At 37.5% G+C, this 26424-nt stretch overlaps 1 protein-coding gene across 1 annotated transcript in view; it reads left to right on the plus strand.

Moving 5' to 3' along the window:
- Positions 1–23004, plus strand: part of ESCO2 (establishment of sister chromatid cohesion N-acetyltransferase 2) — a 37602-nt gene extending 14598 nt beyond the window's left edge. The window contains 6 exon segments of the mRNA XM_021074432.1: positions 2211–2337; positions 3725–3856; positions 4957–5046; positions 5932–6075; positions 18269–18444; positions 21633–23004. Coding sequence (XP_020930091.1) covers positions 2211–2337; positions 3725–3856; positions 4957–5046; positions 5932–6075; positions 18269–18444; positions 21633–21765 — 802 coding nt within the window. The 3' untranslated portion in view covers positions 21766–23004.

A 26424-nucleotide genomic window follows, 5' to 3' on the forward strand; every position in this document is an offset into this window, starting at 1 on the left:
AGGTGGCAGAGCCAGGACTAAAGCCCATATTTGAATCAAAGTCCATTAGGCTATATTGGCTCCCCTGGGTATTAATACATAGATGATAGTTAATGTTTAATGGGCATTTTACAACCTCATGGTGTAGATACAATTATTATCCCATTTTATAGATGAGAAACTCTGGCCAGAGAGTAAGTAACATGCATTAGCTTAATGCTGTTACAAATCACAGCTGAAGCTGCTGCTATTCTGGTCCAAACTAAAACTGGGAGTAGGGGAGGCATAGGTGCATGTGACCATAAGTGGGAAAGCTCTGAAAGAGAAGTTTCTTGCAGTCTCAACATCTTGCTAAGCAGATTTGTTTCTCTCCCTGTTTGATGATAAGTAACTAAAGGGATTGAGCAAGGAACTTCTAGCTAAGTTATTCTTTTAGGATACCTCTCCTTAAATTGCATTGGAGATGGGTGGTAACTTTTCCCTTCAGAGGCCATATTCCTAGTTTTTTTTTTTTTTTTTCCCACTTTTCCCTTTTCTCGTTTGTCTTCTTTCATGACTGTCGGTTGAGGATTGAAACCTACCACAGTTAGCTAATGACAGTGTATAAACCAATTCAGCCTAGCCTAAGGACATATTAGACTACTGGTTGAATCATTTGAAATTTGCTCTTTATGTAGGACCCAAAAAGTCAGATATCATCAATTCTTATGGCTTAATCTGTGACTTTTACTTTAGGTAGATGATAGATTCTCCAGGTTCATAGTCTCACATTCGGCAAACATTTATAGAATACTATGTGGTATTGAACTACACTGAATTTTAGAGGTGTGAAAGCTAGTAACATATGGTCCTGCTATCAAGGAAGGTTCAAGGAGAATAGACATTTAAACAAAACATGTATTAAAATGATAAAATTGCTAGAAGTAAAGAGATTGTGATCATGCAGGAATGGGAAGAACTGAGTTATACTTAGCAAAGGTTGCTTAAGGGGTGGGAGGTTAGCAACCTAGACAAGTGGTTTTTATATTACAGGCTCTAGTAGTCTGTCACATCACTTTAAAAGCTCTAGTAGTCTGTCCCATCCAGCTTTATTTTTTTAACGGAATAATGCATCTCTCACATAGTAAGTGTACTTAGTGAATCTTTTATTTATTTTTTTTAGTTATATATGTATGTCCATATTGGTCATGATGTGAAATATGTTTCTTACCACAGGTTTGTCAGACCAGTTTGAAAGCCATTTCTAGTCAGATGATAACAAGACAGCTTGGGTTAGCAAAAGCATTAGCTGGGTTTTTCCCCCAGTGTTTTTTCATTTGTCTACATCAGTTTCTATCTGAATCTCTTGCTTTGGTCTTTTTTCCCCTTGCCTCTACTTTCTAGATATTTCTTTCTTTGGTCCTTGGAAAAAGATCCTTTCATTACAAGACAAGGGTAAAAAACTCAGTCCTTATAGAGCCAGCCAGGCTGGGTGGAGACTGGAGCCAATTGAAGAAGCATGCCCCATCTAAAAGAGCATGTGCTGTGTAGCTAGGAGATTCTTTTAAGAAACAGATGTCTAGTGATCTTATAGTGTCTCTTGCAATATTGGAAATACACATTTTTTTTTTTATTTTCCCACTGTACAGCAGGAAATACACATTTTTAAGTGAAGTCTCTAGATTTTAAGATATTGGTAGCTAATCCAAAGTTTTAAACACTGTGAGAGCCAAGCAAAACATATCTGCTAGCTGGATTTGGCCTGAGGGGCTCCAGTTTGCAATAATCCAGCCTCAGCCTTCTCTCCTAATGGGGAAAGGTCAACATATTTTTTTTCCTGAGAATTTGAGAATAGTAGGGTGAGGCATGAGGACAAGCAAGTGTACTAGCCTTACTCACTGCCCCAGTAAAAAGCTGCTGGATCATAATATGCTGGTGGCTGACTTCCTGTGGGCCTATGAGATTCAGTATTAGAATCTCCTTATTTGCTATGGTATCTCTGGAGTTTCTTTGAGCCTACATGGGTAAATATTGTCTTAAGACTTGATAAAGCAAGAAGAGATTAATTTTTAAGGGTATATCAACTTAGGAAATATTGCCTATGTGCATCTATCAACAGAAAGCACTAAAAATTGCAAATGCCTCTGCAAGTGTTATATACATATGTTTTCATTATAATTCCTCAAACTTTTTTGTTTTTTGCTCAGACATTTTAAAATATTAAGCAATACTTACCAACTTTCTATTTCAAGATCTCTAGTTGAAGAACAGTCTTCTGTGGGATCCATCATATCTACTAACTTCTTAAAACAAGTCAATATACAGAAAAGTACTAATACCAGAGATTTAAATAAATACACAAAAGACCAGCTCATCATTGTGAGTAAATTTATTTATTTATTTATTTATTTGTCTTTTTAGGGCTGCACCCACAGCATATGGAGTTTCCCAGGCTAGGGGTCAAATCAGAGCTGTAGCTGCTGGCCTACGCCACAGCCACAGCAATGCTGGATCTGAGCCAAGTCTGCAACCTACGCCATAGCTCACGTCAACACCAGATCCTTAACCCACTGAGCAAGGCCAGGGATAGAACCTGTATCCTCATGGATCATAGTCAGATTCATTTCCGCTGAGCCATGACGGAGACTCCCATTGTGAATAAATTTAAAACAAAGCTCCTTCTCCACATGGCTTTCACATGTGGAACCTAAAGTCTGCCGTGTTGTCTTAGCATGGTTACTGGGAGTTGTAGATATTCTAAGTTTGTGAGTGCTAACTTTGCTGTAGTGGCAACACTTAAAGATAATCAAATACATTTTTGAACTGATGGTGTTGGGCAATACTAGTAATTTAGTAGAATGCTGATGAATGTCTTGTCTCCAAATACGGAAAATTATTGTTGATTAATAAAAGACTTAATGAGAATAGCTACATTGCGTTAGACCTGGGTTCAGCAAACTATAGCTATGAGCCAAATCTGAGCCATGGCCAATGACCTAGACTAGGCTTTTACATTTTTTAAGGTTTGGGACAAAAGAAGAACATGTGAAAAAATCATGTGTGGCCTTCAAAGCCTACAATGTTTACTATCTGGCCTTTGGCAGGAAGTTTGCCAAAGCTGATATAAACAATTCAGAATCTGGTATTTTCAGTAGCGTGAAGCAATGCCTTATGATATAGATTGGCAATTAATAAACTTTAACATTGAGTAATATCCCTGAATTCTCTATCTTTATGAATATATCTGTGCTTTTCCTGAACTTTCATTATGTATTGTGTTTATTTTTATCAATTCTTGGGGCAAAGAATTTTAACACTCCTAATGACTTAAGGAAAAAATACTGTATAATGAACGTTTAAGTCTTGAAATTTTTGCCCTGCCTCCTTGAAATAAATCTTTTTTTCAGCCTCTCATAAAGACCTTAATAAAGAAGTTCCATTGTTCATCTTAGCTATGATATTTATGATTTGATTTTATTCCTTCTTAGAACTATGGGTCTAGGTAAAGAATTTTGGTTTTTTTGTTCCCCACTGTCCATTCAAAGAGGCAATTTCATGTCTTTCATCAATTTATTGCAATTTTCTTCTCATTATGTTTTGATTTGTGGGGAGAGAGAAGATACAGTAACTAGACTTTCATTTAACATTTTACCTGTACCAGCATAAAAGAAAAATAAGGACAAACTTGAATGGATGATTACATGAACTAAATATGGCATTATGTGTGATGTGTTTAGATGGCCTTTTTCTTTTCTTCCAACTATAGGACGCAGGTCAGAAACATTTTGGAGCCACCATGTGTAAGTCTTGTGGCATGATCTATACTGCTTCCAGCCCTGAGGATGAACTGCAGCACATGCAGCATCACCACAGATTTCTGGAGGGAATCAAATATGCAGTAAGTTAAAACAAACAAACAAACAAAAAAACGGTCAAATAGTCATTTTTGTTTTTTTTTTCTATAAAATTGCCTTTTTTTTTTTTTTTCTTTTTAGGACTGCACCCACAGCACATGGAGGTTCTCAGGCTAGGGGTCGAATCAGCTACAGCTGCCAGCCACAGCAATGCCAGATCTGAGCCCGAATCTGCAACCTGCACCACAGCTTGCAGAAATGCCGGATTCTTAACCCACTGAGCAAGGCCAGGGATCGAACCTGAAACCTCATGGTTCCTAGTTAGATTCGTTTCTGCTGTGCCACGACAGGAACTCCTAAAACTGCTTCAAAGGATACATTTCTTTTGCTTAAATACTGAAAGATCTATATATCCAAAAATGTTTCATCATCTGCAGTTTCCTTGTCTGTGTTATTTGAGACTGATGGTATTTAAGAGTTAACTTCTAACAAAAGTACCATTTCAAACTTCCAGTCCTAATATAAGAGAAGTGTGTTCTGGGTTGAGTAAAAACCCTGCATCCTTACCTATAGCTTTCTGAGCAGAGCTGTTCTGTCAAGATACAAAACTCAAAGACTTTAAGGAGTTTCCCCTCTCCTCATTCTAGTTTCTTTTCTGCAACTTTTCCAGGCTTTTTCATTTTCTAAGAGGAAAGGTTCAATCTCTTCATTAAGCACCTTCCTACACCAGACACATCCTATTATTGGCCTTAGTGACTGCACCAGCTACTCAAATGCATCTCCTTTTTTCCTATTTTTATTGCTGTGGTTTGCACCTTCATAATATTTTTAGTCTAATTTATTAAAACTCTGCTTATCTTCCCCCACCTTCTCACTCTTAATAATTCATTGTTTTTTCCTCTGTATTCCTATGAAGGGCTCTTATTTGACTTCGTGTTATTTTATAATAATCTCTCTCAATAGGCTGTCAGCCCCTTGACAGGCACTTTGTTTTAGGCATCTTTTATTTCCCTTACCACATTCCTGTATTTGGATTTTATCTTTTTTATATCATTGATAGTTCAACTTTTTGTTCTTTCCAGACCACATTATTTGTTTTTTTCCCTCTTGCAATTACACTGTGACTTTTTTTTTCCTTTGGCAGGGATGGAAGAAAGAACGTGTCGTAGCGGAGTTTTGGGATGGGAAAATTGTGTTGGTCCTGCCACATGATCCAAGTTATGCTATCAGAAAGGTGTGAAGCATTGGTTTTTCAGTTCTTGTATTCCTCCTAATCTCCGTATTCTCCACCAAGAAATCAATTTATGTTGAAGTGTAAAACGCCTTTGCTTATGGATAATCAGTCCACTTTGGTACAGGTGGAAGGATGACTTTCATAATAGTTCATACAAAATTAAACTGACAATTACAATACAAATAAAGGCGTATCAGGTGGAGACTTAAAAAAATAGATAAGGCTCTATAGCTTTTCCCTATATCTTCCATTTGTGAAAGATAAACTTTCTATTTTTATTTTTATTTTTATGTCTTTTTAGGGCCACACCCCCGGCACATGGAAGCTCCAAGCCTAGGGGTTGAATGGGAGCTGCAGCTACCAGCCTATGCCACAGCCACAGCAACTCAGGATCCGAGCGTCATCTGCGACCTACACCACAGCTCAAAGCAACGCTGGATCCCTAACCTGATGAGCAAGGCCAGGGATCAAACCTACGTCCTCATGGATACTCATTTGGTTTGTCACCAACTGAGCCACAGTAGAAACTCCTAAGCTAAACTTTTTAGTGTTGGGAAATTAATGGCTCCAGAGTCTAATTCTTATGTTGGTGTTGGCTTTATTTTTGGGGCTGAATGTTTAGTCCCAGGGAACAATGAATGAAACTGAAAGTCTTCCTACACCTATCCCTCCCAAGAGTCTGAATTTCTTTCTGCTGAAAGTGATCTTTAAAATAGTTTCTTAAAACCCTGCTTCCAAGTGTCAAATACATGCATCATAGTGAAATAATTTGGAGAGTGTGTAAATTTAGAAAAGAGATTCAGAGGGTGAAATGGTAGTAATCATAAATTTTGTGTGTGTAAATACGTATATTTTCCATTGTATTTTTTCTTTTGGCATCATTAGGTAGAAGATGTTCAAGAACTTGTCGATAATGAATTGGGCTTCCAGCAAGTTGTTCCCAGATATCCAAACAAAACTAAAACTTTTCTCTTTATATCTGATGAAAAGAAAGTAGTTGGGTGTTTAATTGCAGAGCCCATCAAACAGGTATGGTATTTGTCTTTTAAATTATTGGCATAATTTATAATCAAAATAAACTAGTAGGGAGAAATCTCAAGAATGCTACCATCGGAGTTCCCCTGGTGGCTCAGCAGTAAAACAACTAATATCCTTGAGGATGCAGGTTTGAGCCCTGGCCTTGCTCAGTGGGTTAAGGATATGGCATTGCCGTGAGCTGTACTATAGGTTGCAGATGCAGCTCAGCTGTCATTGGTGTGGCTGTTGCATAGGCTGATAGCTGCAGCTCTGATTCGACCCCTAGCCTGGGAATTTCCATATGCCACAGGTGTGACCCTAAAAAGCAAAAAATAAAAAGAATGCTAGCTTCTTTTCTAAAATATCCTTGATATAGATAGTGAAATTATTTAATTCCATTATATTTGGTATGTTGCCCTACATAAGCTGGATAAGTCAGCCTTTTTTTTTTTTTTTTTTTTTTTTTTTAACTTTATGGTCTCACCTGTGGCATGTGGAAGTTCCCTGGCCAGGAACTGAATCCAAGCCACAACTGCAACCTTCATTGCAGCTGTGGTAATGTCGGATCCTTTTAATCCACTGTGCTGGGTCAGAGATGGAACCTGTGCCTTGCAGTGAGTGACCAAGACACTGCAGTCGGATTCTTAACCCAATGTCTCACAAGGGAAACTTAAGTAAGTCAGTCTTATGTTCAAGTGGTCATTTTCATACCTGGACTATAAAGTGTAGTGTTTTTTAAATAAGCTCAGTTATTGAACATGTGGCTTAGTGCAGGTTAATATATTTGGCAAAATAGTCCTCACTTGTCTCTTAATTGAATCTACTTTAAATGCTGATTAGCACTGTTCTAGCAGAGAAGTTAGCAGACGATAGCCCATGGGCCAAGTGTGGCCCATCACCTGGTTTCGTAATAAAGCTCTATTGGCACATAGCCATGCTCATTCATTTCCATATTGTCTGTGGCTGTTTTTGTTCTATAGGGCCGAACAAAAACAGGCAGAGTTGAGAAGGTAGCAGCAGAGACTATGTGGTAGAGAGCCTAAAATACTTACACTTTGGCTCCTTACAGAAAAAGATTGCCAACCCTTGTTCTAGAATAGAGATAGTTTTTGCCTTTCAAGTGGTTTACAGGATTATCTTTAGAGAGAATTATAGTTCAAATGTGTTCTTTTTTCCTGAATTGATACTATCCCACACTATGTCTCCTTTCTTTTAAAAATATGAAACTGCCTCAACACATATTTGTTGTTGTTGTTAGTTTTTTGTTTTTTGTGTTTTTTTTTTGTTTTTTAGGGCTGCACCTACGGCATATGGAGGTTCCCAGGCTAGAACCAGAGCTACAACTGCTGGCTTGTGTCACAGCCACAGCAACACAGGATCCAAGCTCTGTCTGCTACCTACGCCATAATTCACGGCAACACCAGATCCTTAACCCACTGAGTGAGGCCAGGGATAGAACCCACAACCTCATGGTTCCTAGTCAGATTCGTTTCTGCTGAGCCATAATGGGAACTCAGTTGTTGTTAGTGATGCAGCTTTTCTTGTTTTCTTCTTTTTGGCTACACCCATGGTATGTGGAAGTTCCCAGGCCAGGGATTGAACTTGAGCCACAGTAGTGACAACACCAAATCCTTAACCACTACTACCTCAATACATCTTGAAATGATGCTAACATAAATTTGTCTTACAGCTTTTTGTGAGTGTCTTTTCCCTGCCCTCATTTCTATCATGTTTCTTTCTCTTTTGTATTTTCCTTTCTTTTTTTTCTGCTTTTCATCTACTATATTTACACATATATAGTCTCTTGTATATTTATCAGACAATGGAGAGAAAAGTAGTTGGTTTGTATTAATAAGCTATAAAATTGATCCATTTGGCCTTTTCTTTCTTTGATCTTAAGTAGACTCTATATGTAGTGATAATAGGTAAATACAGATTGTTCCTGATTTATGAGGGTTTAATTGACAAATTTTTGACTTGAGGATGGTGTGAAAGACATACATGTTCAGTAGAAAACATACTTTGAATTTTGAGTTCTGTTCTCTTCCCAGGTTGGCCATATACATTTCTTCTTGTGATACTGGGAAGCTGCAGAGATGAGCCAGGCCATCACAAGAGCAAACAGCCAACACACTTAGAACCATTCACTACCCATATGATTATTTTCTTTCTCACTTTCAGTACCACATTCAATAAATTACAAGAGATATTCAACACTTCAAACTTTGTGTTAGGTGATTTTGCCAAACTGTAGTCTAATGTTTTGAGCACATTTAAGGTAGGTGAGGCTAAGCTGTGAGTGAGGTTTGGTATTAAATGCATTTTCAACTTACAACCTATGTTTATCAGGCTGAAACCCCCTCATAAGTTGCAGAGGATCTGTATTGCCAACTAACTGATACATACATTCTTCTGTTCATTCTCATTTTAGAAGCAAAGTTTCCTTTTTTATTTTTTTGAAGATTTTTATTTTTTCTATTATACTTGATTTACAATGTTCTGTCAATTTCTGCTGTACAGCAAAGTGACCCAGTCATATATATATGCATATGTGTGATGCATATATATATATACACACACACACACATTCTTTTTCTCACATTATCACATATATATGTGTGTATATATTCTCACAGTATCACATATATATGCGTGTGTGTATCTATATATGCATATATATAGATACACACACACATTCGTTTTCTTACATTATCCTTCGTCATGTTCCATCACAAGTGATTAAATATAGTTCCCTGTGCTGTACAGTAGGATCTCATTGCTCATCCACTCAAAATGCAATAGTTTGCATCTACTAACCCCAAACTCCCAATCCACCCCACTCCTTCCTCCTTCCCCTTGGCAACCACAAGTCTGTTCTTCAAGTCCATGAGTTTGTTTGTTTTCCTTAGATAAGTTCATTTGTGCCATTTATTAGATTCCAGATATGTAATACTATGTGGTATTTGTCTTTCTCTGACTGACTTCACTTAGTATGAGAGTCTCTAGTTGCGTCCATGTTTCTGCAAATTGCATTATTTTGTTCTTTTTTATGGCTGAGTGGTATTCCGTTGTGTATGTATACCACATTTTCTTCATCCATCCATCTGTTGATGTTTTCATGTTTTGGCTATTGTGAATAATGCTGCAACAAATAAAGGAGTGCATGTGTCTTTTTCTTTCTTTTTTAAGGCAGGCAAAGAGTGAGTTTATTAGCGTAGGATGTTTGTGAGAGTACCATATCTTTTTCAGTGGAAAAAGTTTTGTCTGGATATATGCCCAGGAGTAGGATTGCTGGGTCATGTGGTAGTTCTATATTTAGTTTCTAAGGTACTTTAATGCTGTTTTCCATAGTGGTTTTACCAATTTACATTCCCACCAACAGGAAGGAGGGTACCCTTTTCTCCACACCCTCTCTAGCATTTGTTATTTGTTGACTTGTTTTTTGAGGGTGTTTTTTAGGGCTATAGGTGCAGCATGTGGAAGTTGCCAGGCTAGAGCTCAAATTGGATTCATTAACCACTGAGCCACGAAGGGAACTCCTTGAATGGTTGTTTTTTCGTTATCATTTGTCTCAAGGTATTTTTAAATTTCCCTTTTGATTTCCTCATTGACGTATTGGTTTTTTAGTAGCATGTTATTTAGTCTCCATGTAGTCAGTTTTTTTTTTTTTTTTCATTTCTTTTCCTGTGGTTGATTTCTAGTTTCATGCCATTGTGGTCAGAGAAAATACTTGAAATAATTTCTATACTCTTAAATTTGTTGAGGTTAGTTTTGTGCCCCAGTATGTAGTCAGTCAGTCCTTGAGAATGTTCCATGTGCAGTTGAAAAGAATGTATATTCTGATTTTTTTTGGATGTAATGTCCTGAAAATGTCAACGAAGTCTAACTTTTTTATTGTGCCATTTAGGATCTCTGTTGCCGTATTGATTTTCTGTCCAGAGGATCTGTCCATTGATGTGAGTGGGTTATTGAAGTCTCCTACTATTGTATTCCCATCAGTTTTTCCTTTTATGTCTGTTAGAATTTGTCATATGTATCTGGGTGCTCCTATATTAGGGGCATATATATTGACTATTATAATGTCCTCTTCTTGAATGGATCCTTTTATCATTAAATAGTGTCCTTCTTTGTCATTTCTTTATGACCTTTGTTTTGAAGTCTGGTTTGTCTGATATGAGTATCCTGTCTTCCTGTCTTTTCCATTTGCATGAAATATCTTTTTCCTTCCCCTCACTTTCAATTTATATGTGTCTTTTGCCCTAAGGTAGTCTCTTGTAGACAGTGTATTGTTGGCCCACTCTTTGTTATCTAGTCTGCCACTCTCTGTCTTTTGATTGGAGCATTCAGTCCATTGACCATTAAGATAATTACCGATAAATATAGGAGTTCCCATTGTGGCACAGAAGAAAGGAATCTAACTAGGAACCATGAGGTTGTGGGTTTGATCCCTGGCCTCAGTGGGTTAAGGGTCTGGCATTGTCATGAGCTGTGGTGTAGGTCGCAGACGTGGCTCAGAGCTGATCTGGTGTTGCTGTGGCTGTGGCATAGGCCAGCAGCTGTAGATCTGATTCAACTCCTAGCCTGGGAACCTCCATATGGTGTGGGTGCAGCCCTTAAAAAAAAAATAAAACAAAAAAAACCCATATGTATATATATATTGCCATTTTAAACCTTGTTTTCCAGTTGATCCCATGTTTTTCCTTTTTTCCTTTTTTTGGTTGGATGATTTCCTTTTATTTTATGCTTGTGTCCTCTTTTTATTTTTTGTGAATAATGTTTGGTTTTAATTTGTGGTTGCTCTGTTTTTCAAGTATGTTAACCCCTTCCCATATCTGCTTGCTTAAGCCTGATATTCATATAGGCTCAAACACATTCTAGAAAAAAAAGAGTCTAGATTTTCTTACTTTCCTTCCCCACATTTTATTTTGAGGTCCTTTTTTTAACATTTTCATATTTGTCCTTTTGCTGTTCCTTGTGTTTATTGTCACTTTCACAATTTTTTTTTCCCTTTTAGATCTGTATACTGGCTTATTTAAGTGATTGCTTTCCAACTGTGATTTCCTCCATCCTATTTCTTCTTACTTCTTTTTTATTTAGAGGAGCCCTATACGTATTTCTTTTAGAATGAATTTAGTATTTATTATTGTACTCTTTTTGTTTGTTGGAGAAATTCTTTATTTCTCCTTCTATTTAAATGATTCTTGCTGGGTAGTTTTCTAGGCTGCAAATTTTTCCCTTTTAGAAATTTTTATATATCTTGCCACTCTCTTCTGGCCTTTAGGGGGTTCCCTTTTAATTAACTCTTTGTTTTTCCTTGCTACCTTTAGAATCCTCTTTTTATCTTTTGCCATTTTTATTATAACATGTCTGGGTGTGGGCCTCTTTGGGTTCAACTTGTTTGGGGCCCTCTGTGCTTCCTGTATCTTGATACCTGTTTTTATTTATTTGTCTTTTTTGGGCCACACCTGCGACATACAGAAGTTCCCAGGCTTGGGGTCAAATTGGAGTTGCAGCTGCCAGGCACAGCCATGCCAAATCTGAGCCATGTCTGTGACCTACACCACAGCTCATGGCAACACTGGATCCTCAAGCCACTCAGGCCAGAGATCGAACCCAAGTCATCATGGATTCTAGTCAGGTTTGTTACCTCTGAGCCACAGTGAGAACTTTGATATCTGTTGCCTTTAGATTTGGAAAGTTTTCAGCCATAATTTCTTCAAATATATGTTCAATCCCCTTTTCTTTTTCTTCTTCTGGAATCCTTATTATCTTTAGATTGACCCACTTTATATTATCCCATAGATCTCTTACATTGCTTTCACGTTTTTTCATTTGTTGTTCCATCTGCTGTTCTGATGTGTTATTTCCATGATTCTGTCTTCCTAGTCAGTAATTCGTCTGCATTATTCATTTTGCTTTTCTGTGTCTTTAACTCAATTTGTGTTTCTGCAAATGAATTTTCTAATTTTTCTTGGCTCCTCATATTTTCTAATTACTTTCTAACGTAATCTGCATTACGTTCATATCTGCTCTTAATTACTTCATATTTGTTCTTAATTCCTTCATTATTTTTACTATCTCCTTTTTGATCTTGGTGTCTGTTGGACTGCAGAGGTCTGTTTCATTATTTGCTCCTTCAGGTGAATTCTCCTGTTCATTTAACTGGGAATGGTTCCTGATCTTCTTCATTTTGCTTATGTTTTTCTTATTCTGTGAGTTCAGGGAAAACAACTACATAGTCTTGGAGGGCTATTTATATGTCTGAGCATCCCTGGGTATTTTGTAAGGGCTTACTATTTATTTTTAGGCTGCTGCACATGCTTCCAGGGAGATGGAGGCAATGGGCAGGGCTAGTAGCTAGGGCCTGGTGCTAGGCCTTTGACAGTGGTAAGAACCCAAAGGAAGGTGGTGCAGGCTGCTCTTTCTTGCAGGGCCCTGGGAAATGACTGTGATTGGGCAGGTGTAGGTGGCACCTGAAGCGTTTGGCAATGGCAGCAGCAGGGTGGGTACATTTGCAGGGGAGGGAGAGCAACAATGGGTGGTATTTGGTTGCAGTGCCCTTTTCTTTGCCGACCTTAGAGGTGACTGGGGCTGTAGGTAGTGCCTGTTCACAGGCCCCTTAGTGGTGGTGGGCCATGCCCATCTCTGGTGTCTGAGATAAGTGCTGTGGTGTGCCCCTGCTGCCTGTAGACCACACAAGAGATGCTTCATCGCATTTAGCCCTCCTCTGCCATAGCCCACATAAGAGACGCCCCATTGCCTGTAGCCCATGCAAGTGGCACCTTACCACCCATAGCCTGTGCTAGAGGCACCCTGCCCTCTGAGAGTCTGCACATACGCAAGAAAAGATATTCCTGTGGTGGTTTGCCCTCACCAACAAGGGTGCCTTGCTTCTCCTGTGGGCCCAGATCTCCGCCTAGGTTCCCATGGCTGTGGCGTCCTGCTCCCCAGCCCCTTGGACTCTCTCCATACAGCCAACCCTGGTCCTCAGAAATGACCTCTGGAGTCTCAAGTGCCCAGCTCCCACCTGAGTGTCTCAGCCTCTGGTTTCTGGGGGCAGCAGTGTAGATGATCTGTGCATCTCTCACTCACTCTGCTTTGCCCTCCTCAATCCAGCTGTTGCACTTTTCTCCACAACTTTTGAGGTCCCTCCCCTCAACCGATCTCCCCATCAGGGTGGCTTCCCAGGGTGTGGGTTCCTTTCCTCTTAAACAGCTCCCTCTCAGGAGTGATAGACCAGCCCTGATTCCTTTTTTTCTCTCTCTTTTTTTTTTTTTTCTTTTGTTCTACCCAGTTATATGGAGGGTTTCTAGTCTTCTGCCAGCATTCAGTAGATGTTCTGTGTGAATTGTTCTCCATGTTGATGGGTTTTTCTTGATGTGTTTGTGGGAGAAGTTGAGAACCACATCTTTCTCCTCTGCCATCCTGATCCTTCTCCTTCCTTTTTCATGTTTTAAAGTTTTATGGAAATGTAGTTGATTTACAGTGTCATGATAATTTCTGCTGTCAACAAAGTGATTCAGTTATACATGTACATACATCCATTCTTTTTCAGATTCTTTTCTCATATAGATCATCATAGACTATTTAATAGAGTTCCTTGTGCTATAGAGCAGGTCCCTGTTGGCTAATCCCTCCATATACTGCAGTGTGCATATGCCAATCCCAAGCTCCCAGTCCCTCTCTCCCCCCATGAACTAACCCCTTTGGTAACCATAAATTTTTTTTCAAAGTCTGTGAGTCTGTTTCTGTTCTGCAAATAAGTTCATTTGTATCCTTTTTTTCCCCCACATAAGTGACATCATATGATGTTATCTTTCACTGTCTAACTTCACTTAGTCTGATAATCTCTAGGTCCATCCATGTTGCTGCAAATGGCATTATTTCATTTGTTTTTATGGCTCAGTTTTATTCTAGTGTGTATATGCTCCAAATCTTCTTGATCCATTTCTCTATTATGTTTTTTTCCATATAGGTGCTCAGGAGTAGGATTGCTGGATCATAGATAGCATAGTTCTATTTTTAGATTTTTGAGGAACCTCCATACTGTTTTCCATAGTGGTTGTACCAGTTTACATTCCCACCAACAGTGTAAGAGGGTTTTCTTTTTCTCCACACCCTCCAGCATTTATTGTTTGCAGACTTTTTTTTGTTTTGTTTTTGTTTTTTTAGGGCTGCACCTGCAGCATATGGAAGTTCCTCAGCTAGGAGTTGAATTGGAGCTGGAGCTGCTGGCCTACACCACAGCCACAGCAACACAGGATCTGAGCTACATGTGCAACTTTCACCACACAGCTCACGCAATGCCGGATCCTTAACCAACTGAGCAAGACCAAGAATCTAACCTGCATCCTCATGGTAACCTGCTGAGCCACAAGGGAAACTCCCTTGTTTGCAGACTTTTTGATGGTGGCCATTCTGGCTGGTGGCACCTCATAGTAGTTTTTGATTTATATTTCTCTAATAATTAGTGATGTTGAGGATCTTTTCATGGATTTTTTGGCCATGTGTATGTCTTCTTTGGAGAGATGTCTATTTAGGTCTTCTGCCAATTTTTTGGTTGGGTTATTCTGGTGTTTCTCAGTCTCTTGCACTTCCAAACAGACTTTAAAGTATTCTGTCTGCTTCCAAACAGACTTAACAGTATTTTGTTCTATGAAAAATACCATTGGTAATTTGATAGGTATTACAATGAATCTGTACATTTCTGTGGGTAGTATAGTCATTTTGGCAATATTGATTCTTCCCATCTGAGAGCATGGTATGTCGTTCCATCTATTTGTGTCATCTTTGATTTCTTTCATTAGCATCTCATTGTTTTCAGCATACAGGTCTTTTGTCTCTTTAGGTAGTTTTATTCCTAGGAATTTTATTCTTTTTAATGTGATGGTAAATGTGATTGTTTCCCTAATTTCTCTTTCTGATCTTTTCATTGTTAGTATATAGAAATGCAGTAGATTTCTGTGAATTAATTTTGCATCCTGCAACATTACCGAATTCATTGATGAGCTCTAACACTTTTCAGGTATATAGGATTTTCTTTTTTTTTTTTTTTTTTTTTTTTTTTTTAGTAGTATCACTCCCCCCCCCCCCCCCCCCCCCCCCCCCCCCCCCCCCCCCCCCCCCCCCTTTCCAGCGTCCCCGCCACTAGGATTTTCTGTGTATAGTATCACATCATCCGCAAACAGTGATAGTTTTACCTCTTCCTTTCCAATTTGGATTCCTTTTATTTCTTTTTCTTTTCTGATTGCCATGGCTAGGACTTCCAAAACTATGTTGAATAACAGTGGTAAGAGTGGAAATCCTTGTCTTGTTCCTGATCTTAGAGGAAATACTTTTAGGTTTTTGCCATTGAGAATTATGTTAGCTGTGAGTTTGTGATATATGGTTTTTATTATATTGAGGTGGGTTCCCTCTGTGCCCACTTTCTGGAGGGTTTTTATCAGAAACGGGTGTTGAATTTTGGCAAAAGCTTCTGTATCTATTGTGATGATCATATGATTTTTATTTTGAAATTTGTTAATATGGTGTATCACATTGATTTCTGGATATTGAAAAATCTTGCATTCCTGGGATAAATCCCACTTGATCATGGTGTATAATCCTTTTAATGTATTGTTGGATTTGGTTTGCTAGTATTTTGTGAGGATTTTTTTTGCATCTGTATTCATCAATGATATTTGCCTGTAATTTTTTTTTTTGTGGTATCTTTGATTTTGGTGTCAGGGTGATGGTGGCCTCATGGAATGAACTTGGGAGTATTCCTTCCTCTGCAATTTTTTGAATAGTTTCAGAGGGATATGTGTTAACTCTTTTTCTAAATGTTTGATAGAATTCATGTGTGAAGCCATCTGGCCTGTACTTTTTGTTTGTTGGAAGTTTTTTAATCACAGTGCTTGTCTGTTTTCTGTTTCTTCCTGGTTCAGTCTTGGAAAATTGTACCTTTCTAGGAATTTGTTGATTTCTTCTAGGTTGTCCATTTTATTGGCATATAGTTGCTTGTAATAGTCTCTTATGATCCTTTGTATTTCTGTGATGTCCATTGTAATTCCTCCTTTTTCATTTCTAATTTTATTGATTTGAGCCTCATCCCTTTTTTATCTTGACGAATCTGGCTGAGGGTTTATAAATTTTGTTGCTCTTTTCAAAGAACCACCTTTTGGTTTCATTGATCTTTGCTGTTTTCCTCATTTTTGTTTATTTCTGCTCTGATCTTTATGCTGTCTTTCTACTCACTTTGGGCTTTGTTTGTTGTTCTTTCTCGAGTTGCTTTAGGTGTCAATTTAGGTTGTTTATTTGGGATTTTTCTTGTTACTGAGGTAGGCTTGTATTGCTATGACTTTTCCCTCTTAGAACTGCTTTTGCTGCATCCCATAGATTTGGGGGTCATTGTATCTTCATTACCATTTTTCTCTAGGTTTTGATTTCCTTGGTGAACCATTAGTTGTCCGGTAGCATACTGCTTAGTCTAGGTATGTTTGTAGTTTTTGCAGATTTTTTTGTTGTTGATTTCTGGTTTTATAGTGTTGTGGTCAGAAAAGATACTTGATATGATTTCACTTAAAGTTATTGAGGCTTGATATGTGATCTATGCTAGAGAATGTTCCTTGTGCACTTGAGAAGAATGTGTACTCTTCTGCTCTCAGATGGAATGTTCTATAAATACCTATAACGTCTATCTGGTCTAATATCATTTAAGTCTTGTTGATTTTCTGCTAAATGTTCTGTCCTTTGCTGTGAGTGGGGTGTTAAAGTCCCCCACTATGATTGCTAACATCCATAAAAGGATGTTAGCAATTGCCTTTATATTGAGGTAGTCCTATGTTAGGTGCATATATATTTATGGTTTATATCTTCTTAGTTTGATCCTTTGTTGTTGTGTAATGACCTTCTTTGTCTCTTGTAACTGTCTTTATTTTAAAGTCTCTTTTGTCTGATGTAAGTATTGCCGCAACAGCTCTCAGAAGCAAAGTTTTTTTGATGGTAGTTAAAACTTAATATACATTTATCAGAACAGCTGCAGTGAAAAATAGTGACAATAGCAAATCCTGGTGTGGATAAAGGGAAACTAGATTTCTCATACATTGTTGGAGGGAATGTAAAATGTTAATAGCCATTCTAAGAAAATTTTGGCAGTTTCTTAAAAAACTATTCATATATTTATTGTTTGACCCAGTAACCATATACCTGCGCAGTTATCCCAGAAATGAAAGCTTATATCTATGCAAAAACCCATACCTAAATTTTATAGTAGCTTTATACAAAAGCTAGAACATCCAGGTCCTTCAGTAGGTAGTGATGAAACAAATTTGTACATCCATACAGTGGAGTATTACTAAGCAACAAAGGAACAAACTATTGATAGATGCAACAACTTGGACAGGTATCAAGAGCATTGTGCTGAGTGAAAAAGAGCCATCCTTAAAAGGTCACATGCTGTATGACTCCCCCTATATGATATCCTCAAAATATCAGAATTATAATAGAGATGGAGAATAGATTCAATTCCTAGGGCTTAGGGATGGTTGAGGAAGGACAATGAGTATGATTGTGAAGTGGTAGCAAGAGGAAGAGCTTTATGATGATGTGGTAGTCTGTATTTTGATTGCAGTAATGATGAAATGAATATTCAGGTATGATGAATTGTCATAGAACTATACACACACATTGTACCCATGTTAATTTCTTGGTTTTGTTATTATAGTGTAGTTATGGAAGATGTAACCATTGGGGGAAATTGGGTGAAGGATACATAGGTCCTCTCTCTACAATTTGTCAACATCCTCAATCTAAAAAACCCTGAAATACCAACCAAATGTTATCGTTTATATTCATAAATATTCTTTAGTGTTAACCTGCTTTTTAGGATATCATATATACATCTTAGGATGGAGAGAATGGGAGAAGTTTATATCCTTTATTAATAGTGAGGCTCTGACTTATAATTTTTTGAAATCAATAAAAGAAGGAAGTTACACATTGGTATAATACACTAGGATGTGGGAATATCTTCACGCCACTGCAGTTGTTAAGCATTGTGTGAGTAAAATGGGAAGAAATTCAGGAAGTATCTACTAATTTTAGCATTTTTAGTGAAGGTAGAGTAAGATTAATTTTAGATATTTAAGTTTAAAGAATGGCTTTTAAAAAGAAATGTGAACTCAGCTGTATTGTTAGCTCTAGATGCTTCTGTGTGTTATTGCAGGCCTTCCGTGTCCTGTCCGAACCAACTGGACCAGAATCCCTGAGCTCTAGAGAATGTCATAGGGCTTGGCAATGTTCAAATGTACCAGAACCTGCAGTCTGTGGGATAAGTAGGATCTGGGTCTTCAGATTGAAAAGAAGAAAACGCATTGCAAGACGACTGGTAGATACTCTCAGGTAAGAAATAAAATGGATTAGACCTAGATCAACTGTCCCAGAACCTTTCCCAGGTCATGAGCCAAAGGAAATGATGTTAATGAGATATTTCTATGTAAAAAGTACCAGTCAGGTTAAGGCAGAGCTGGCACTGAAAAAGAAAACAATATTAGACACTAATAGTCAATTTCAGGCACAACATTCCAAGTCTGAATGCTTTTCAAACTGCCTGTGGTCAAAGACTAGTTTTATTTCTTACAGACCAACCCATTAATAAACTGTAATAAAGATGAATTGCTAGGAAATGAAAAAAATAAATGGAAAATATAATCCTAAATTTTTATTAGATTCAACAGATGTAAAAAAGAATTAGAGAAATTGTACACGGTTGTTTACCACGTGTGACTAGATGATTAATAAAGACTTGCTGTAACTCACAAGTATAACTAAATGTAAAAGTGCAATAGCAAAACAACCCACAGAATTGGAAAAAATATTTGCAAATCATTCATCTAATAAGAGTCTAGTAAGTCCAGCATATATAAAACAACTCTTACACCACAACCAAAAAAAGGATAAATAACCCAATTTAAAAATAGGGAAAGGGAGAGTTCCCGTCGTGGCGCAGTGGTTAACGAATCCAACTAGGAACCATGAGGTTGCGGGTTCAGTCCCTGCCCTTGCTCAGTGGGTTAAGGATCGGGCGTTGCTGTGAGCTGTGGTGTAGGCTGCAGACGCGGCTCGGATCCCGCGTTGCTGTGGCTCTGGCGTAGGCCAGTGGCTACAGTTCCGATTCGACCCCTAGCCTGGGAACCTCCATATGCCGCAGGAGCGGCCCAAGAAATAGCAAAAAGACAAAAAAAAAAAACAAAAATAGGGAAAGGATTTCAATATATTTCTTTTCTTTTCTTCCAAAGCGCAAGTAACAATTGGCTGATAAGCACGAGAAACTATGCTTAACATCCATAGCTATAAGGGAAATCACAAACCAAAACCATCACAAGATACCATTTCACAGCCCCTAGGATGACTAATCAAAAAAACGGGGAAAAGAACAAGTGTTGGTGAGGATGTGGAGAAAACTATAATCCTTGTGTGTGGTTGGTAGGAATGTAAAATGGTGCAGCTTCTGTGGAATACATCTGGAAGTTTGTCAAGAAATTAATCTTTTATCATATGACCCAGCAATTCTCCTACATATATACTCAAAAGAAATGAAGCATGTGTTCATATAAAAACTTATACACGAAGATTCATAATAGCCCCCCAAAATGTCAACAACCAAATTCATGATTAATAGATAAATATAATGTGGTATATCCCTGTAGTACAATGGGGAAATTCAGCCAGGAAAAGGAATGACACAGACTACAACATAGTCAAACCCTGAAAACACTGTTAACTAAAAGAAGCCAGTCACAAAAGACCCCATATTATATGATACCATTTATAAAGAACCTCCAGGGTATGTAAATCCATAGATAGAAAGTAGACTAATGATTTCCAGGGGCTAAGGGAAGGGTAACTTCAAAGTGACTAATAGTGTGCACAGGGTTTCTTTTGGGGTGATGAAAATGCTCTTGAATTAGATATTGCGGGTGGCTGCACAATTTTCTGAATGTCTAAAACCCACAGAATTATACACTTTTAATGGATGAGTGGTATATAAATTCTCCATTTTAAAACTCCTGTTAGCACACTTTGAGCTAACACAGCATGTTGGCACTTAAAGTTGATGTGACAAATGAGTTTGCTTGTGAATTACTTAATCTAGCTTGGATAGATGAGTTTACAACACTTCTCTCCCAATTTATATATTTAAGATAACAGATTACAAACCAATGACTACACTTTGCCCAAACCAAGGGCTACACTTTGAGTTGTACTGTAAAAGCCTTTGGGATCTACACACTTTTTAAGAACACCAAGAACACTGTGGGGCTCCAGTCTTGGGCTCTAATCCTAGTCACCTAAACATACCTTACTAGGGGAGCAATGAGAAAAGGTGACTATAAAGATTTTTATTTGATAGATAGGACTTTTAGTACAAATTTATGCTGATGAGCTAGCAAGTAAAAGGCCAGAGTTTTAGGACTCAAACCCACTCATCTAATGTCCTTTCTATAGCTAATACCAATCATAAAGACAATAAGAACTATTTATTTACTTATTGTCTTTTAGGGCTGCACTGTGGCATATGGAAGTTCCCAGATTAGGGGTCGAATCAGAGCAGCAGCTGCTGGCCTACACCACAGCCAGAGCAACACCAGACAGAACCACAGCTTCAATCTACACCACGGTTCATGGTAACACAAGATCCTTAACCCACTGAGCAAAGCCAGGAATCAAACCTACATCCTCATGGATATTAGTTGGGTTCATTACTGCTGAGCCACAATGGGAACTCCAATAAGAACTATTTAATCAAACCAATATTTTACTTCAGATTCTAGTAAATTGCGCAATATACTTTGTATTGATTTACATAGTAAGTTTACCAGAAGCTTTTATCTTAACTTCTAATTGAATCCAGTTCTTTAATTTTTTATTTTGAAGTAATTTCAAACTCTAAAAGAACAGCAAGAACAGGAGTTCTCGTCGTGGCTCAGCAGTAACAAACCCAACTATTATCCTCAAGGACGTGGGTTTGACTCCTGGCCTCGCTCAGTGGATTAAGGATCTGGTGTCGAAGTTCCCGTTGTGGCTCAGTGGTTAACGAATCTGACTAGAAACCATGAGGTTGAAGGTTCTATCCCTGGCCTCGCTCAGTGGGTTAAGGATCCAGGGTCACCGTGAGCTGTGGTGTAGGTCGCAGACGAGGCTCAGATCCCACATTGCTGTGGCTGTGGTGTAGACCCCTAGCCTGGGAACCTCCATATGCCCTGGGTGTGGCCCTAGAAAAGACCAAAAAAAGACAAAAAATAAGAAAAAGGATCCGGTGTTGCCATAAGCTGTGGTGTAGTCGCAGACACAACTTGAACTCTGCATTGCTATGGCTGTGACATAGGCCATGCCGGCAGTTGCAGCTCTGATTTGTCCCCCTAGCCTGGAAACTTCTATGTGCTGTGGGTGTGGCCCTAAAAAGAAAAAAAGAATATCTAAAGAGATGAAATTTTTTTATTTGGATTGTTTTAAAATATAATTGTGCTCATGTTTAATCAAAACGTTAAATTGGTTTCATTGTTAAATTGTCTTTTCCTCTTTTTTAGGAATTGCTTCATGTTCGGCTCTTTCCTCAGCACTAATGAAATAGCATTTTCTGACCCAACACTAGATGGCAAGTTATTTGCAACCAAGTACTGCAACACCCCGAATTTCCTTGTGTACAATTTTAATAGTTAAAGCTAATTTCAACTATAGAACAGTTACTGTGTGGGTGATTCTGATAGCCCATTATCATAAAATAAACTATTTAACAAATTCAAAATAAAAATACTAAGACACACACGTATACAGAAGCCTGCCTTAGTTTTAATCCTTAAACAGAGGTAAATTTGTTAAAAATTATCTGGGGATTCAAAGAAAGGGAAAAAAATCACTGAATGACATACTGACTAGCCCTCTGAGTCCTTTATTATGTAACTTTGTAGTTGTAACTGGAAAATTACCTGCTTCCTACATAAGAACATTGACAAAGCATGGTGGTTTTCCACAGAAATTTTCTACTTATATTTATAGAGCACACTTTTGGGCCAGAATTATCTCATGCCTGATCAGAAGCAAACAGGAAAATTTAAAGACAGGTAAATAATTTCCTGAATTCGTACACAAAATTCTCACTTTATAGATACTTGGCTGTAGCACCTCAGTTTGAGTATATTTAAAGTATTCTGAATTTCTAACTTGTACCAGGTAAAGATAATAAGATTTTCATAACTTTATATAAAATAGAATTCTATAGCTTAACGTCTTTATCTTTTTAAAAACCATTAATCAAAAGTACCCTGTCATCAGATTTGATTAAAATTAAACTTTGTAATTGCACTATTGTCATTTCATTAATTTGGGATGTTTGAAAATGCTAATTGTGTTACTTTTCTTTAGTGGACTTATTACTGGTGGTTGGTATCTAACAAAATGGATGCCCTGTTGAATTAAATTATTCATATGGTTACATTTTTAAGTGTATAGTAACAGAACCAAGGTTAGTAAAATATATATATATATATGTATACATCTAGGCTGACGAGTCACTGAACATGATGACATTTGTAAGCATACCTAAATTTGCACACGTTTTTCTAGTATAATTCTTGGATACTTTGTAAGCAAAGAATTGTTTAGATTTTTTTATTTTTTAAAAATTACTTATTTTCTCTGCAATAAAGCTGTAGGAAAGTAGTTATCCAGGTTGTAACTCTACATAAGAATTTGTTCCTTTGCATTCTTTTATTTGCCCAGAAGTGAATGGTTCCAAAATTTAAAAGCCTGGGTTCCAAAAACGTGGAACTGTTAAAATGTGTATAATGCTATTTTCTGCCCTGCTGTGTTTTAAAATTGTTTTAAATATTTTATTTAAAAATTTTATTAACATTATTTTGCTTAATACTTTTATTACAAATTAAAATTCTTTGCAATATTCTTTATCATGCAATTGAATGTACTGATTATCATTTTTAATTATTGTTTGTATTTATAAAATAGTACATACTCTATAAAAAAAAAATCATCGAAAACTGTTATCTACACAGAAACCTTCACACAGACTTTTGTAGCAGCTGTTTGACCTAAAACAGACTACTAGTTATTTCTCCAGCAAGAATGGGTTTATTTGAGACAAGTAAAGAATTAAATTCAGGGTCTGCCACCATGTTGACCATGTTCAAGTCTTCAGCAAAAAATGGAGAGGAGAAAGAACTCTTAAAGAGGAAAAATCAAGCCGGGAGGGCTGTAGTTAACTATGAGTCTATGGCTTATCATTGAGTTGTAACCGTCTCTCAATGGCTAAGCTTTTTCCAGGCAAGAAAAAGTTTGCTTCCGTTGGGTGCTGCTATCTTCATAGGTGGTGAGAGCTCCCCCTTCTGATCTCTCAACTTTGTCTTTTTTTTTTTTTAATACTTTTTTCTTTTATAGATTAGAAATCTGCTTCCAAAATACATATTTACTTTGGCCATACAAAAGTGTAGCTGATCTCTGATGTATGAAAAAAAAATCTACAATATTCTACACATTGAGGTCACCTGTTTTTAAGCTTTTTTTTCAATTTCATTATGATATTATTGAAGTATAGTTGATTTACAGTGTTTCAGGTGTACAAAAAGTGATTCAGTTGTACACATATATTTATATGTTGTTATTTAGATTCTTATCCTGAGTTCCCGTCGTGGTGCTGTGGAAACGAATCCAACTAGGAAGCATGAGGTTGCGGGTTTGATCCCTGGCCTCACTCAGTGGGTTAAGGATCCCGCATTGCGGTGAGCTGTGGTGTAGCTTGGATCTGGCATTGCTGTGGCTGTGGCCTAGTCCAGCAGCTGTAGCTCCAGTTTGATCCCTAGCCCAGGAACCTCCATGTGCTGCAGGTATGGCCCTAAAAAACAAAAAAAATTCTTTTCTATTATAGGTATGACAAGATACTGAATATAGCTCCTGTGCTGTGCATCCTTATTTATTTTGTATATACTCATGTGTATCTGTTAATCCCAAATTTCGAATTTATCTCCCCTGTCCCACTCCTTTCCCTTTGGTGACCATAGGTTTGTTTCCTATGTCTGTGAATCTATTCTGTTTTATAAATAAGTTCAATTGTATCATTTTTACATTCCACGTATGATGTCATATGATATTTGCCTTTCTCTGACTTAACTTAGTATGATCACTAGATCCATCCATGTTGGTGAAAGTGGCATTATTTCTGTTTTATGGCTGAGTAGCAGTCCATTGTATATATATTCCACATCTTTTTTCCCCCACTTTTTAAAGTTTTATTGAAGTGTAGTTTTTCTATTGTATATTCTTGCCTCTGTCAAAAATTAGTTAACCGTAAGTGTATGGGGTTTATTTTTTTCTGTACTTTCTAGCTTGTTCCGTTGATCTATGTGTCTGGTTTTGTGCTGGTACCATACTGTTTTGATTACTGTAGTAGAGTCTGAAGTCAGGGCATGTGATTCCTCAAACTCCATTCTTTCTCAAGAATACTTGGGCTATTCAGGGACTTTTGTGTTTTCATATAAATTAATTTTTTCTGTTTTACTTCTGTAAAAAATGCATTGGTAGTTTGATAGGAATTGCATTGAATCTGTAGATTGCCTTGGGTGGTATAGCCTTTTTTTTTTTTTTGCTTTTTAGGGCTGCACCCATGGCATATGGAAGTTCCCGGGCTAGAGATTGAATCAGAGCTACAGCTGCCAGCCTACACCACAGCCACATCAATGCAGGATCCAGGCAGCACCTGTGACCTACGCTATAGCTCACAGCAATGCCAGATCCTTAACCCACTGAGCAAGGCCAGGAATCGTACCCACAACCTCATGGTTACTAGTTGGATTTGTTTCCACAGTGCCTCATTGGGAACTCCTAATCATTTTTAACAATATTGATTCTTCCAGTCCAAGAACATGGTATTTTTTTTTTTTTTTTTTTTTTTTTTTTTTTTTTTTTTTTTTTTTTTTTTTTTTTTTTTTTTTTTTTTTTTTTTTTTTTTTTCAAAACATGTATATCTTTCTGTTTGTGTCATCTTTAATTTCTTTCATCAGTGTCTTAAAAGCTTTCAGAGTACAGATCTTTTGCCTCCTTAGATAGGCTTATTCCTAAGTGTTTTGTTCTTAATGTGATAGTAATGGGATTGTTGCCTTAATTTTTTTCTGATATTTCATTGCTACTGAATGGAAATGCAACCAATTTCTATAAATTCTGTATCCTGCAACTTTCCCAAATTCATTGATGAGCACTAATAATTTTCTGGTGGCATCTTTAGGATTTTCTTTGTGTAGTATCATGTTATCTGCAAACAACCTTTTTCAATTTGGACTCCTTGTATTTGTTTTTCTTCCCTGATTGTTGTGGCTGGGACTTCCAAAACTAAGTTGGATAGAGATTGGCATCCTGGCTTCTGCCTGATATTAGAGGAAATGCTTTCAGCTTTTCACCATTGAGTATGATATTATCTGTGGACTTGGAATATACAGTCTTTATTATTTTGAGGTATATTCTCTATTACTGAAGAGTTTTATCATAAATCTATATTGAAATTAATCAAAAGCTTTTCATGCATCTGTTGAGATGATCATACGGTTTTTATTTTTAAATTTGTTAATATGGTGTGCCACATTGATTGATTTGTGGATATTGAAAAATCCTCTCATTCCTAGGATAAATCCCATTTGATCATGATGTATGATCCTTTTAATACATTGTTAGTGTGCTAGTATTTTTGGAGGATTTCTGCATCTATCTTTATCAATGACATACCTTATTTTGTGGTATCTTTGCCTAGTTTTGGAATCAGGGTGATGGCCTCATAGAATGAGTTCAAAATTGTTCCTTCCTTTGCAATTTTGAAATAGTTTAAGAGGAGTAGGTGTTAACTCTTCTCTAAATGTTTGATAGAGGGAGTTCCCAGCAGTAAAGAACCCAATTAGTGTCCATGAGGACATGGGTTCGATCCCTGACCTCAATCAGTGGGTTAAGGATCTGACATTGCTATGATCTGTGGTGTAAGTTGACAATGCGGCTCAGATCTGGCATGGCTGTGGCCAGCAGCTGCAGCTCTGATTTGACGCCTAGCCTGGAACTTTCATAAGCTGTGGATTTGGCCTGAAAAAGACCCCAAAAATTTTGATAGAATTCACCTGTGAAGCCATCTGGTCCTGGACTTTTGTTTGTTGGCAGTTTTTTGTTTTTATATTTGTGCTTTTTAGGGCTGCACCCACAGCATATAGAAGTTCCCAGGCTAGGGGTCCAATTGGAGCTGCAGCTGCCAGCCTACACCACAGCCACGGCAGTGCAGGATCTGAGCCACATCTATGACCTGGGCAACAGCTCACGGCAACACCAGATCCTTAG

This window comes from Sus scrofa, chromosome 14 (genome assembly GCF_000003025.6).
Source record: "Sus scrofa isolate TJ Tabasco breed Duroc chromosome 14, Sscrofa11.1, whole genome shotgun sequence".
NCBI lineage: Eukaryota > Metazoa > Chordata > Mammalia > Artiodactyla > Suidae > Sus > Sus scrofa.